Source organism: Microcaecilia unicolor, chromosome 9 (genome assembly GCF_901765095.1).
Source record: "Microcaecilia unicolor chromosome 9, aMicUni1.1, whole genome shotgun sequence".
Taxonomy (NCBI): domain Eukaryota; kingdom Metazoa; phylum Chordata; class Amphibia; order Gymnophiona; family Siphonopidae; genus Microcaecilia; species Microcaecilia unicolor.
In genome coordinates, this window is record NC_044039.1 from 224,514,782 (window position 1) to 224,528,811 (window position 14,030).

General features: G+C 45.8%; 1 protein-coding gene across 1 annotated transcript in view; it reads right to left on the reverse strand.

Moving 5' to 3' along the window:
• BATF (basic leucine zipper ATF-like transcription factor) overlaps positions 1 to 6,547 on the reverse strand; it is a 38,438-nt gene extending 31,891 nt beyond the window's left edge. Inside the window, exons 1-2 of the mRNA XM_030215406.1 lie at positions 6,259 to 6,547; positions 5,956 to 6,120 (exon numbers count right to left, since the gene is read on the reverse strand). Coding sequence (XP_030071266.1) covers positions 5,956 to 6,042 — 87 coding nt within the window. The 5' untranslated portion in view covers positions 6,043 to 6,120; positions 6,259 to 6,547. The remainder of the gene's footprint in view (positions 1 to 5,955; positions 6,121 to 6,258) is intronic.
• Positions 6,548 to 14,030: the final 7,483 nt, after the last annotated feature.

Below are 14,030 nucleotides of genomic sequence, written 5' to 3' on the forward strand. Positions count from 1 at the left end.
CGCCCCTGGACCGCTTTCACTTTAGTGGTCTGTGCTGGTGTTCAGTGGCACTGCCTGGTGAAACACTGCTGCATATCGGTGGGTTGCCCCGCACAAGCCATTTCAGCAGTCAGGAGCTGTTTTGGCCAGTGAATATCAACCCCATGGTGTTTTTAAAAGGTCTGGTTCATTTAAGTGACTAAATAGCCAAACGTATCCACTTAAAAAGGGGGCACAGTCAGGTTCTGACCCAAAATTTATCTATTGAAGTGGATAAACAGAAAACGTATCCACGTAAGTGGCATCTTATCTAGGGCTTTCAGCGATGTGCTTTCGAAAAGCTATGGTTACCTTTATTCTGTTGGTTTGTGGCTGCAAATTGACCGCTGGGATTAAAAGCTGCCTCAGGCAGAACCTCTCTGCCCTATTCACACAAAATAAGAACAAGCAGATCAGAACAACAGCCATAACATAGTAGATGACGGCAGATAAAGACCTGTAAGGTCCATCCAATCTGCCCAACAAGATAAACTCATTACATAAGGTAAGATGTGGTACTTCATATATATACCTGATCTTGATTTGTCCTTGTCATTTTTAGGGCAGAGACTGTACAAGTCTGCCCGGCACTGGCCTTGTTCTAAAACTTCTGAAGTTGTCATCGAAGCCACTGAAAAGCTTCCACTCCAACATATCCAAATCTATTCAGGCCGTAGAAGTCTGCCCAGCACTGGCTTTGCTTCCCAATTACCTGTGTTTCCATTTAATCTCCACTAAGCTTCTTTGGATCCATTCCTTTGGAAAGGATAACCAAAATCATCTGAAATCCTCTGTCCTAATATCACACCTCATGATATTCAATCAAAATCTAAGAACATAAGAGTAGCCATACTGGGTCAGACCAATGGTCCATCTAGCCCAGTATCCTGTTTTCCAAACAGTGACCAAGCCAGGTCACAAGTACCTGGAAGAAACCCAAATCGTAGCAACACTCCATAACTACAAATCCCAGCTTCCACTTGTAACCAGTTACCTTAAATCCTCCCAGCCATAGACACAGAGAACATGACAGCAAATAAAGACCATACAGCCTATCTAGTCTGTCCATCCATTCCAGCTACTAATCTCTACAATCCCTTCCTCTCCCTCTGAAATCCTCTGGAATTCGTTGCCAGAGAATGTGGTAAAGACAGTTAGCTTAGCAGGGTTTAAAAAAGGTTTGGACGGTTTCCTAAAGGAAAAGTCCATAGACCATTATTAAAATGGACTTAGGGGAAATCCACTGCTTATTTCTGGGATAAGTAGCATAAAATGAATTGTACTTTTTTGGGATCTTGCCACGTATTTGTGACCTGGATTGGCCACTGTTGGAAACAGGATTCTGGGCTTGATGGACCTTCGGTCTGTCCCAGTGTGGCAATACTTATGTACAATTAATGAGCTCTACAATCCCTTCCTCTCTGTCAAAGATCTCTGTGCTTGCCCATGCTTTCTTGAATTCAAGTACAGCCAAGGACTTTCTGCCTTAGGCCCCTGTTTACAAAGCTGTGCTAATGGCTGGCGGTGCGGTACTGCAGGCGCCGCTCGTTCACTTTGAATGGGCTGTGTCGGCAACGCCAGGCGGCTTTGTAAACGGTGGGGTGGGGGGTTAATGTGAAACTTCCTGCTCGTTTTGGTGGGTGTCCTCTCTGTTTTTCTTACAAATTGCAAGTTTCAAGAACAGGGACTATTAATGTATTTACATATTGGGATATATTTAGCACCTTTATGTACAACAGGTACATAAAACTTACAATTTTGTTAACAGCATAACAATAGTAAAAATGACCAAATATATATTTTTGTTACATTTGTACCCTGCGCTTTCCCACTCATGGCAGGCTCAATGCGGCTTACATGGGGCAATGGAGAGTTAAGTGACTTGCCCAGAGTCACAAGGAGCTGCCTGTGCCTGAAGTGGGAATCAAACTCAGTTCCTCAGTTCCCCAGGACCAAAGTCCACCACCCTAACCACTAGGCCACTCCTCCACTGTTGCTACTATTGGAGATTCTACATGGAATGTTGCTATTCCACTAGCGAAGTCGGCCCTTGCAGATCACCAGTGTGGCCGCGCAGGCTTCTGCTTCTGTGAGTTTGACGTCCTGCACGTCAGACTCACAGAAACAGAAGCCTGCGCAGCCTTCTACATGGAATGTTGCTAGTGAAATAGCAACATTCCATGTAGAATGTCCAATAGTAGCAACATTCCATGTAGAATCTCCAATAGTAGCAACATTCCATGTAGAATCTCCAATAGTATCTATTTTATTTTTGTTACATTTGTACCCTGCGCTTTCCCACTCATGGCAGGCTCAATGCGGCTTACATGGGGCAATGGAGGGTTAAGTGACTTGCCCAGAGTCACAAGGAGCTGCCTGTGCCTGAAGTGGGAATCCAACTCAGTTCCTCAGGACCAAAGTCCACCACCCTAACCACTAGGCCACTCCTCCACTGTTGCTACTATTTGAGATTCTACATAGAATGTTGCTATTCCACTAGCGAAGTCGGCCCTTGCAGATCACCAGTGTGGCCGCGCAGGCTTCTGCTTCTGTGAGTCTGACGTCCTGCACGTACGTGCAGGACGTCAGACTCACAGAAACAGAAGCCTGCGCAGCCTTCTACATGGAATGTTGCTAGTGAAATAGCAACATTCCATGTAGAATGTCCAATAGTAGCAACATTCCATGTAGAATCTCCAATAGTAGCAACATTCCATGTAGAATCTCCAATAGTATCTATTTTATTTTTGTTACATTTGTACCCTGCGCTTTCCCACTCATGGCAGGCTCAATGCGGCTTACATGGGGCAATGGAGGGTTAAGTGACTTGCCCAGAGTCACAAGGAGCTGCCTGTGCCTGAAGTGGGAATCCAACTCAGTTCCTCAGGACCAAAGTCCACCACCCTAACCACTAGGCCACTCCTCCACTGTTGCTACTATTTGAGATTCTACATAGAATGTTGCTATTCCACTAGCGAAGTCGGCCCTTGCAGATCACCAGTGTGGCCGCGCAGGCTTCTGCTTCTGTGAGTCTGACGTCCTGCACGTACGTGCAGGACGTCAGACTCACAGAAACAGAAGCCTGCGCAGCCTTCTACATGGAATGTTGCTAGTGAAATAGCAACATTCCATGTAGAATGTCCAATAGTAGCAACATTCCATGTAGAATCTCCAATAGTAGCAACATTCCATGTAGAATCTCCAATAGTATCTATTTTATTTTTGTTACATTTGTACCCCGCGCTTTCCCACTCATGGCAGGCTCAATGCGGCTTACATGGGACAATGGAGGGTTAAGTGACTTGCCCAGAGTCACAAGGAGCTGCCTGTGCCTGAAGTGGGAATCAAACTCAGTTCCTCAGTTCCCCAGGACCAAAATCCACCACTCTAACCACTAGGCCACTCCTCCACTGTTGCTACTATTGGAGATTCTACATGGAATGTTGCTATTCCACTAGCAACATTCCATGTAGAAGTCGGCCCTTGCAAATCACCAATGTGGCCGCGCAGGCTTCTGCTTCTGTGAGTCTGACGTCCTGCACGTACGTCAGACTCACAGAAACAGAAGCCTGCGCAGCCTTGTACATGGAATGTTGCTAGTGGAATAGCAACATTCCATGTAGAATCTCCAATAGTAGCAACATTCCATGTAGAATCTCCAATAGTAGCAACATAATCTCAATAGTAGCAACATTCCGTGTAGAATCTCCAATAGTAGCAACATTCCATCTAGAATCTCCAATAGTATCTATTTTATTTTTGTTACATTTGTACCCCGCGCTTTCCCACTCATGGCAGGCTCAATGCGGCTTACATGGGACAATGGAGGGTTAAGTGACTTGCCCAGAGTCACAAGGAGCTGCCTGTGCCTGAAGTGGGAATCAAACTCAGTTCCTCAGTTCCCCAGGACCAAAATCCACCACTCTAACCACTAGGCCACTCCTCCACTGTTGCTACTATTGGAGATTCTACATGGAATGTTGCTATTCCACTAGCAACATTCCATGTAGAAGTCGGCCCTTGCAAATCACCAATGTGGCCGCGCAGGCTTCTGCTTCTGTGAGTCTGACGTCCTGTACGTACGTCAGACTCACAGAAACAGAAGCCTGCGCAGCCTTGTACATGGAATGTTGCTAGTGGAATAGCAACATTCCATGTAGAATCTCCAATAGTAGCAACATTCCATGTAGAATCTCCAATAGTAGCAACATAATCTCAATAGTAGCAACATTCCGTGTAGAATCTCCAATAGTAGCAACATTCCATCTAGAATCTCCAATAGTATCTATTTTATTTTTGTTACATTTGTATCCTGCGCTTTCCCACTCATGGCAGGCTCAATGCGACTTACATGGGGCAATGGAGGGTTAAGTGACTTGCCCAGAGTCACAAGGAGCTGCCTGTGCCTGAAGTGGGAATCAAACTCAGTTCCTCAGGACCAAAGTCCACCACCCTAACCACTAGGCCACTCCTCCACTGTTGCTACTATTTGAGATTCTACATAGAATGTTGCTATTCCACTAGCGAAGTCGGCCCTTGCAGATCACCAGTGTGGCCGCGCAGGCTTCTGCTTCTGTGAGTCTGACGTCCTGCACGTACGTGCAGGACGTCAGACTCACAGAAACAGAAGCCTGCGCAGCCTTCTAAATGGAATGTTGCTAGTGAAATAGCAACATTCCATGTAGAATGTCCAATAGTAGCAACATTCCATGTAGAATCTCCAATAGTAGCAACATTCCATGTAGAATCTCCAATAGTAGCAACATTCCGTGTAGAATCTCCAGTAGTATCTATTTTATTTTTGTTACATTTGTACCCTGCGCTTTCCCACTCATGGCAGGCTCAATGCGGCTTACATGGGGCAATGGAGGGTTAAGTGACTTGCCCAGAGTCACAAGGAGCTGCCTGTGCCTGAAGTGGGAATCAAACTCAGTTCCTCAGGACCAAAGTCCACCACCCTAACCACTAGGCCACTCCTCCACTGTTGCTACTATTTGAGATTCTACATAGAATGTTGCTATTCCACTAGCGAAGTCGGCCCTTGCAGATCACCAGTGTGGCCGCGCAGGCTTCTGCTTCTGTGAGTCTGACGTCCTGCACGTACGTGCAGGACGTCAGACTCACAGAAACAGAAGCCTGCGCAGCCTTCTAAATGGAATGTTGCTAGTGAAATAGCAACATTCCATGTAGAATGTCCAATAGTAGCAACATTCCATGTAGAATCTCCAATAGTAGCAACATTCCATGTAGAATCTCCAATAGTAGCAACATTCCGTGTAGAATCTCCAGTAGTATCTATTTTATTTTTGTTACATTTGTACCCTGCGCTTTCCCACTCATGGCAGGCTCAATGCGGCTTACATGGGGCAATGGAGGGTTAAGTGACTTGCCCAGAGTCACAAGGAGCTGCCTGTGCCTGAAGTGGGAATTGAACTCAGTTCCTCAGGACCAAAGTCCACCACCCTAACCACTAGGCCACTCAATAAATGAGATAAACATGAAAACAGTAAATTGAAACTTAATAATAAAACTAACATGAAACAGTATCAGACAAATTACACATTTAACAGCACTGCAGAACCATCGCATAACAGAAATATGATAAATGTCAGCAGAGTACGAATGATACCATACTAGATAGCATGGAAGAACATTCATATGTGTGTCTGCACCGCTGCAAACATCCAGTATAGAAATTATAATAATGATATAAATCGGGGAGCAGCTCCTCGTTAGAAAGGCTCGGCCCATCTCTAAGTATCAGGACCTGTATTTTCACTCTTGATCTCTACGGCTGAGATATTGCAGCAGGTTAAAATCTCCCACCACCGTCCGTTCATTGTGCTCTTTTGCTGTGTGCAGGGTCCATGCGGCAGGAGACCCCCCCCCCCCCCAATACTATGCACAGAGCAGGACTCGAGGTTTGCAGAGCATTACCTGTTTGTTGCTGAGTGGAGGTGAACTGCAGCAGCTCTGATCGTTGCTGTCTGAGTCCTGGGACATGTCTGTCTCGCTCTTGTGCATTGCTGTCTGTGTGTGTCTACTCTCCTATCAAGGACATCACAGGCTTTCGGTGCCACTCTCTGTGGTTTTGGAGAGGTACTGAGGGGGACATGAAGCTGGAAGTCATGTGAGCGGAAACTTCACAGAAAAATATTATTAAGAAAACATATCTGGAAAGAGAGATGTGTGAAATACCCAGAAAAACCCCGACATTTTCAGAGACGAGAAGAAACTTACAGCTAAAGGAGGAGAGCCTTCATTCTCAGACACCTACGAGGGGAGGACTTTTGGGTCTGGAAAAAAAAAAACCAACTGCAGCCTCTTAGAGTACTGTACTGACCCAAATTTAGCACCAGCCTCTGGCCAAAACAAGAATCAACCAGAAATCAAAAAAATAACCTAAGATCTATTACACTGGATGTACAAAGCAGGAGAACTAAAGGTGTTGTGAGAAAATTTCCAGGCTGTAAAAAGGGGGAAATGGGAAGTTTGTGAGGGTAACATCTGGAATAAATAAAAGACAGACCAAGAAAAGTGAAGGCAGACAGACATATAACAAACAAGCTGAATCACTAACTGCTAAAAGGTAGACAAATAAAAGCTCATAAGTAAAACCCAAAAAAAGAATAAAAACTGACGGAGGAGTGGCCTAGTGGTTAGGGTGGTGGACTTTGGTCCTGGGGAACTGTGGAACTGAGTTCGATTCCCACTTCAGGCACAGGCAGCTCCTTGTGACTCTGGGCAAGTCACTTAACCCTCCATTGCCCCATGTAAGCCGCATTGAGCCTGCCATGAGTGGGAAAGCGCAGGGTACAAATGTAACAAAAATAAAATAGATACTATTGGAGATTCTACATGGAATGTTGCTACTACTGGAGATTCTACATGGAATGTTGCTACTACTGGAGATTCTACTACTACTACTATTTAGCATTTCTATAGTGCTACAAGGCATACGCAGCGCTGCACAAACATAGAAGAAAGACAGTCCCTGCTCAAAGAGCTTACAATCTAATAGACAAAAAATAAATAAAGTAAGCAAATCAAATCAATTAATGTGAACGGGAAGGAAGAGAGGAGGGTAGGTGGAGGCAAGTGGTTACGAGTCAAAAGCAATGTTAAAGAGGTGGGCTTTCAGTCTAGATTTAAAGGTGGCCAAGGATGGGGCAAGACGTAGGGGCTCAGGAAGTTTATTCCAGGCGTAGGGTGCAGCAAGACAAAAGGCGCGAAGTCTGGAGTTGGCAGTAGTGGAGAAGGGAACAGATAAGAAGGATTTATCCATGGAGCGGAGTGCACGGGAAGGGGTGTAGGGATTGAAGAGGAGAGATACTGGGGAGCAGCAGAGTGAGTACATTTATAGGTTAGTAGAAGAAGTTTGAACAGGATGCGAAAACGGATAGGGAGCCAGTGAAGGGTCTTGAGGAGAGGGGTAGTATGAGTAAAGCGACCCTGGCGGAAGATAAGACGGGCAGCAGAGTTTTGAACTGACTGGAGAGGGGAGAGGTGACTAAGTGGGAGGCCAGCAAGAAGCAGATTGCAGTAGTCTAAACGAGAGGTGACAAGGGTGTGGATGAGCGTTTTGGTAGAGTGCTCGGAAAGAAAGGGGCGGATTTTACGGATGTTGTAAAGAAAGAAACGACAGGTCTTGGCGGTCTGCTGGATATGAGCAGAGAAGCAGAGAGAAGAGTCAAAGATGACCCCAAGGTTTCAAGCTGAGGAGACAGGGAGAATGAGAGAGCCATCAACAGAAATAGAAAACGGGGGGAGCGGGGAGGTGGTTTGGGGGGGAAAATGAGAAGCTCGGTTTTGGTCATATTTAATTTCAGGTGGCGTTGAGACATCCAGACAGCAATGTCAGACAAGCACGCTGAAACTTTGGTTTGGATGCAAGGTGAGATATCAGGGGTAGAAAGGTAGATTTGGGAGTCATCAGCATAGAGATGGTAGGAAAAGCCATGGGATGAGATTAATGAACCAAGGGAAGAAGTGTAGATAGAAAATAGGAGTGGACCAAGAACAGAACCCTGAGGTACGCCGACAGGCAGAGGGATAGCAGTAGAAGAGGATCCACCAGAGTGAACACTAAAGGTGCGGAGGGAGAGGTAGGAAGAGAACCAGGAAAGGACAGAGCCCTGGAATCCAAGTGAGGACAGGGTATCGAGAAGTATGCTGTGATCGACAGTGTCAAAAGCAGCGGAAAGATCAAGAAGAATGAGGATGGAATATTGACCTCTGGATTTAGCCAGTAATAGGTCATTGGAGACTTTAGTAAGCGCAGTTTCGGTTGAGTGGAGAGGGCGAAAACCAGATTGTAGTGGGTCAAGAATAGCATGTGAGGAAAGAAAATCAAGGCAGCGGGGGTGAACAGCACGCTCAAGTAATTTGGAGAGAAAAGGAATATTGCTACTATTGGAGATTCTACATGGAATGTTGCTATTCCACTAGCAACATTCCATGTAGAAGGCTGCGCAGGCTTCTGTTTCTGTGAGTCTGACGTCCTGCGCAGCCACATTGGTGATCTGCAAGGGCCGACTTCTACATGGAATGTTGCTAGTGGAATAGCAACATTCCAGGAAGAATCTCAAATAGTAGCAACAGTGGAGGAGTGGCCTAGTGGTTAGGGTGGTGGACTTTGGTCCTGGGGAACTGAGGAATTGAGTTGGATTCCCACTTCAGGCACAGGCAGCTCCTTGTGACTCTGGGCAAATCACTTAACCCTCCATTGCCCCATGTACAAATAAGTACCTGTATACAATATGTAAGCCACATTGAGCCTGCCATGAGTGGGAAAAACGCATTTTTCACTCATTTTCAGGAGCTAAATCCCCTTCCTCACTCCAGGGCAGAATGAGCAAGAGATAGCAATACTAGAAATATTGAAGCGAATTATCAAAAATTACAATCAGGCGAACCTTCAGACATGTAAACCCCCCTCTGTTCTCTGCCGGGGGCAGCTGAAGACCTTCCCCTTCCCCAATGGTGTGTGGTGACATTTATAGCAGGGGTGAACAGTGGAGTGCCGCAGGGATCAGTACTGGAACTGGTGCAAGGTGATGCACATTGGAAAGAATAATCCGAATCATAGTTACCCTATGCTAGGATCCACTTTGGGGGTCAGCACTCAAGAAAAAGACCTGGGAGTCATTGTAGATAATACGCTGAAATCTTCTGCAGTGTGTGGTGGCAGGACAACAAGCCAACAGGATGCTAGGAATTATTAGGAAAGGGATGGTGAATAAGACCCAAAATACTATAATGCCTTTGTATCACTCCATGGTGCATCCACACCTTGAGAATTGCGTTCAGTTCTGGTCGCAGTATCTCAAAAAAAGATATAGTGGAATTAGAAAAGGTTCAAAGAAGAGCAACCAAAATGATGAAGGGGATGGAACTCCTCTCGTATGAGGAAAGGCTAAAGAGGTTAGGGCTCTTCAGCTTGGAAAAGAGAGGGCTGAGGGCAGATATGATTGAGATCTACAAAATCCTGAGTGGTGCAGAACGAGTAGAAGTAAAGTGATTTTTTTACTCGTTCCAAAGGTACAAAGACTAGGGGACACTTGAGGAAGTTACATAGAAATACTTTAAAAACAAATAGGAGGAAATATTTTTTCACGCAACGAATAGTTAAGCTCTGGAACTTTTTGCTGGAGGATGTGGTAACAGCGGTTAGCGTATCTGGGTTCAAAAAGGTTTGGATAAATTCCTGGAGGAAAAGTCTATAGTCTGCTATTGAGGCAGACATGGGAAGCAACTGCTTGCCCTGGGATTGGTAGTATGGAATATTGCCATGATTCGGGTTTCTGCCAGGTACTTGTGAAAACAGGATACTGGGCTAGATGGACCATTGGTCGGACCCGGTGTGACTTCTTATGTTCTTGGATTCAGTAAATCTGCCAAACAAAAAGAGGGGCATAACAGCACCAAAATAATACCCCCCCCCCCCTCCCTTCCTATCCTAACCTAAGTCCCCACTCTCCTGCCTGTCCTTATCCCTTTACTCTTCCCTCCTTGTGCTCTGAACGTCCCACCACCCCTCCTTTCCCTCCTTTGCCTACCTCAGCCCTAACCCATCTCTCTTCCTCTCTTGCCACTCTGAACTCTTTCATCTGTACCCCCTTTTGCCCCCATTCTTTCTTTCTTACTATTCCAAGACACAACCCCACCTCACATTCACCTGTTTGTGCCCCACTGTCTCTCTTCTTTCCCCTCTTACTACTACTACTTATCACTTCTATAGCACTACAAGGCATACGCAGCGCTATACACCATACACAAAAAGACAGTCCCTGCTCAAAGAGCTCACTGTCTAAATATGGAATGTTGCTAGTGGAATAGCAACATTCCATGTAGAATCTCAAATAGTAGCAACAGAATCTCAATAGTAGCAACATTCTATGTAGAATCTCAATAGTAGCAACAGAATCTCCAATAGTAGCAACATTCCATGTAGAATCTCAAATAGTAGCAACAGAATCTCCAATAGTAGCAACATTCCAGAATCGCAAATAGTAACAACATTCCATGTTCCACTGCACTAACCACTAGGCTAATCCTCCACTAGCAACATTCCATGTAGATCAGCAATGCAGCCGCGCAGGCTTCTGTTTCTGTGAGTCTGACGTCCTGCACATACGTGCAGGACGTCAGACTCACAGAAACAGAAGCCTGCGCGGCCGCGTTGCTGATCTGCAAGGGCAGGCTTCTACATTATTACTACTACTACTTATCATTTCTATAGCGCTACAAGGCATACGCAGTGCTGTACACCATATACAAAAAGACAGTCCCTGCTCAAAGAGCTCACAATCTAGATAAGACAGGCAGACAGACAGAACAATTAAAGGTAAGGAAATAAAGAGGTGAGGATAAAAGGACAGGGCAAGTGAGCAGTGGTTACTTGCTCCTTAAACTTACTTCTCTCTCCCTTGCACCTCACCAGGCCAAAAAAAAAAAAGGCATTGGTTCTAATAAGTCCATTTTCCTCCTACCACCATGTCTGTAATGTCCCAAGCTCTCTTTCTCCTCCTTCAATGACCTGGGGAAATGTTGGGACTGGGGAGAGGGGTGGCGGGGAGAAGTGGAGGAGATGGAGGGCTATAAGGGAAATGTTGGCTCCTGCTGCTTCTCGGGGACCCGGGTTGACAATTTTTTCAAAGACAAAAACCCACCACTTGCTGCACTTAAACTCTGCCCCACCTCCAAAGATAACCACAGCTAGGAAAGCCATATTGAGAGGGCTGCTCTTCAGTTCCCATTAAGCCACAGTTCCCCAACATACATTCGCTTCCCCCCATATGGTATTAAAGTCCAACAAATTCTGCATCCACAGAACCCCCTGGCCCTCCCCCAGCAATGAGTGCAGAGCACAGCTAGGGCATTTGCCATTGAAACGCAACATACAAAAGCATTTCTGATTCTGGTGTAATCTTACTAACGGCAACATAAACCCCACAGTCCCAGGCGTACTGTGAAGTAATAAAACTGTACAAAAAAAAAGTCACTCCATTCCAGCTACCTGCCAAACCTTTTCCAGCCAAAAGTGTTGGGAGGGTAAGATAGACAATACAGACCATAGGCGCCAACTTTTCAAAATTATTGGGGGTGCTAAGCCCAATGGAAATAACCCCTCCCTGGACACATACAAGGAATTTTCTCAATATTGAGGGTGCTGAAGCACCCACAGCACCCACAGAGCCAGCTCCTATGATACAGACCTTGGCAACTAGAAGTAATTGCTTAATGAAGCCTAAATGAACAAAAGAGTAAATGCTGAACAGGCATGTCGAGAAGAAGAAAGGCTGGATCTAAGGGAATAGCTGGACTAAATTGGAGATGTATGTAATCATCATTTTCCAAACAGATTGAACGTGTGGACATGTCTGCCAGATGTCTGCCATATCTCCTGGCGTAGTAGAATTGCTCCTGCTATTTATACAGGTCATTGTGGCATAAGGATAGGTGACGTACATTATCCTCAGTTGCGTATTAGCTAATGTTAAAGACGTGGATGAGTGGAAGAGGTAGGACCAAGCAGGAGAAAGTAGAGGCTGATCAAAAGGCTGAATCCAACACTGGAGATGTAAGAAAAACCTACTTTTATCGATGCAAATGCAGTGGCGTAGCCACAGGTGGGCCTGGGTGAGCCGGGGCCCACCCAATTAGGGCTCAGGCCCATCCAACAGCAGCACACGTATTAGCGATAGCAGGTGGGGATCCCAAGCTCCGCCAGCAGAAGACTTCCCCCTGATGGTAATGAAAACGCTATTCTCCAAGATACCAGCACCTGCGCATGCTCAGTTTTCAGCGCATGCCTGCTGCAGACTGCTAAGGTGGAAAGAAACGTTTTCCCGCCAGCTGAGAATTTTGTTTTTGGTGATGGGTGAAGGGGAGAACACTTGGTGCCCACCCACTTCTTGCCTAGGCCCACCCAAAATCTCTTGACTGGCTACGCCCCTGTGCAAATGTTCAAAGACCTGTGTTTCGGCGTATCACAACGCCTACATCAGGGGTGAAAAACAAATCATCTAAGAGAACAAGCAGATATACTATGAATATAGAACCAAAGGACTGCAATTCTCTCAGGCTGGTCGAGAATCATACCGGAAAACTCAGCGTTGGATTCATCCTTTTTTGATCAGTCTCTACTTTCTCCTGCTGGATCCTTTTGGCGTAGAGGCAGGACCAAAACCATAGGCCAAAAATGTTCAATAGGTTGAGGGTCCTATAAGCTCCTCCCAGCGATCCATGTAACAGAAGCGGTTCTTGTGCAATGAGGCCCACTGGGGATTGTCAGAGCTTGTGGTCGGCAGGCAGCCCTTTGCTACACCTGCAGGAGATTATTACCCTCCAGTCCCAGGAACCGCAAGCGCAGGCTGAAAACTGGGACAGCCATTTTAACAAGGACTTCTCAACAAGTCCACACCCTTGTCACCTCTCGTTTAGACTACTGCAATCTGCTTCTTGCTGGCCTCCCACTTAGTCACCTCTCCCCTCTCCAGTCGGTTCAAAACTCTGCTGCCCGTCTCATCTTCCGCCAGGGTCGCTTTACTCATACTACCCCTCTCCTCAAGACCCTTCACTGGCTCCCTATCCGTTTTCGCATCCTGTTCAAACTTCTTCTACTAACCTATAAATGTACTCACTCTGCTGCTCCCCAGTATCTCTCCACACTCGTCCTTCCCTACACCCCTTCCCGTGCACTCCGCTCCATGGATAAATCCTTCTTATCTGTTCCCTTCTCCACTACTGCCAACTCCAGACTTCGCGCCTTCTGTCTCGCTGCACCCTACGCCTGAAATAAACTTCCTGAGCCCCTACGTCTTGCCCCATCCTTGGCCACCTTTAAATCTAGACTGAAAGCCCACCTCTTTAACATTGCTTTTGACTCGTAACCACTCGCCTCCACCTACCCTCCTCTCTTCCCTCCCGTTCACATTAATTGATTTGATTTGCTTACTTTATTTTTTGTCTATTAGATTGTAAGCTCTTTGAGCAGGGACTGTCTTTCTTCTATGTTTGTGCAGTGCTGCGTACGCCTTGTAGCGCTATAGAAATGCTGAATAGTAGTAGTAGTAGTCTCTTGTAATCAGAGGTGATATTGTGATGTCATAATGCCTCAGGCCACCAATAAGAGCCAACCTCATCAGTGATGTCACAATGGCTTGATTGTCCTATACTTGGCTCACTTTTATTACATAGCTCTTTGAGCAGGGACTGTCTTTCTTCTATGTTTGTGCAGCGCTGCGTACGCCTTGTAGCGTTATAGAAATGCTAAATAGTAGTAGTAGTAGGTTCCCAAGTCAATACAGATGTAGTTAAATGAGACAGGAACTTTGTGAGAGCATGTAAAAGAAAATCATCATTACCAGCTTTAACTGTGGACAAATAACAAGAAAATAGTACTGAGATGTTCCTGTTTTGTACTTAGTTTCGATTCTTACTAAAATAGGGTAAAGGAGTCCAGACTGTGGTCTACACTGCGGACATTATAACCAGCCTGATGCAGAATC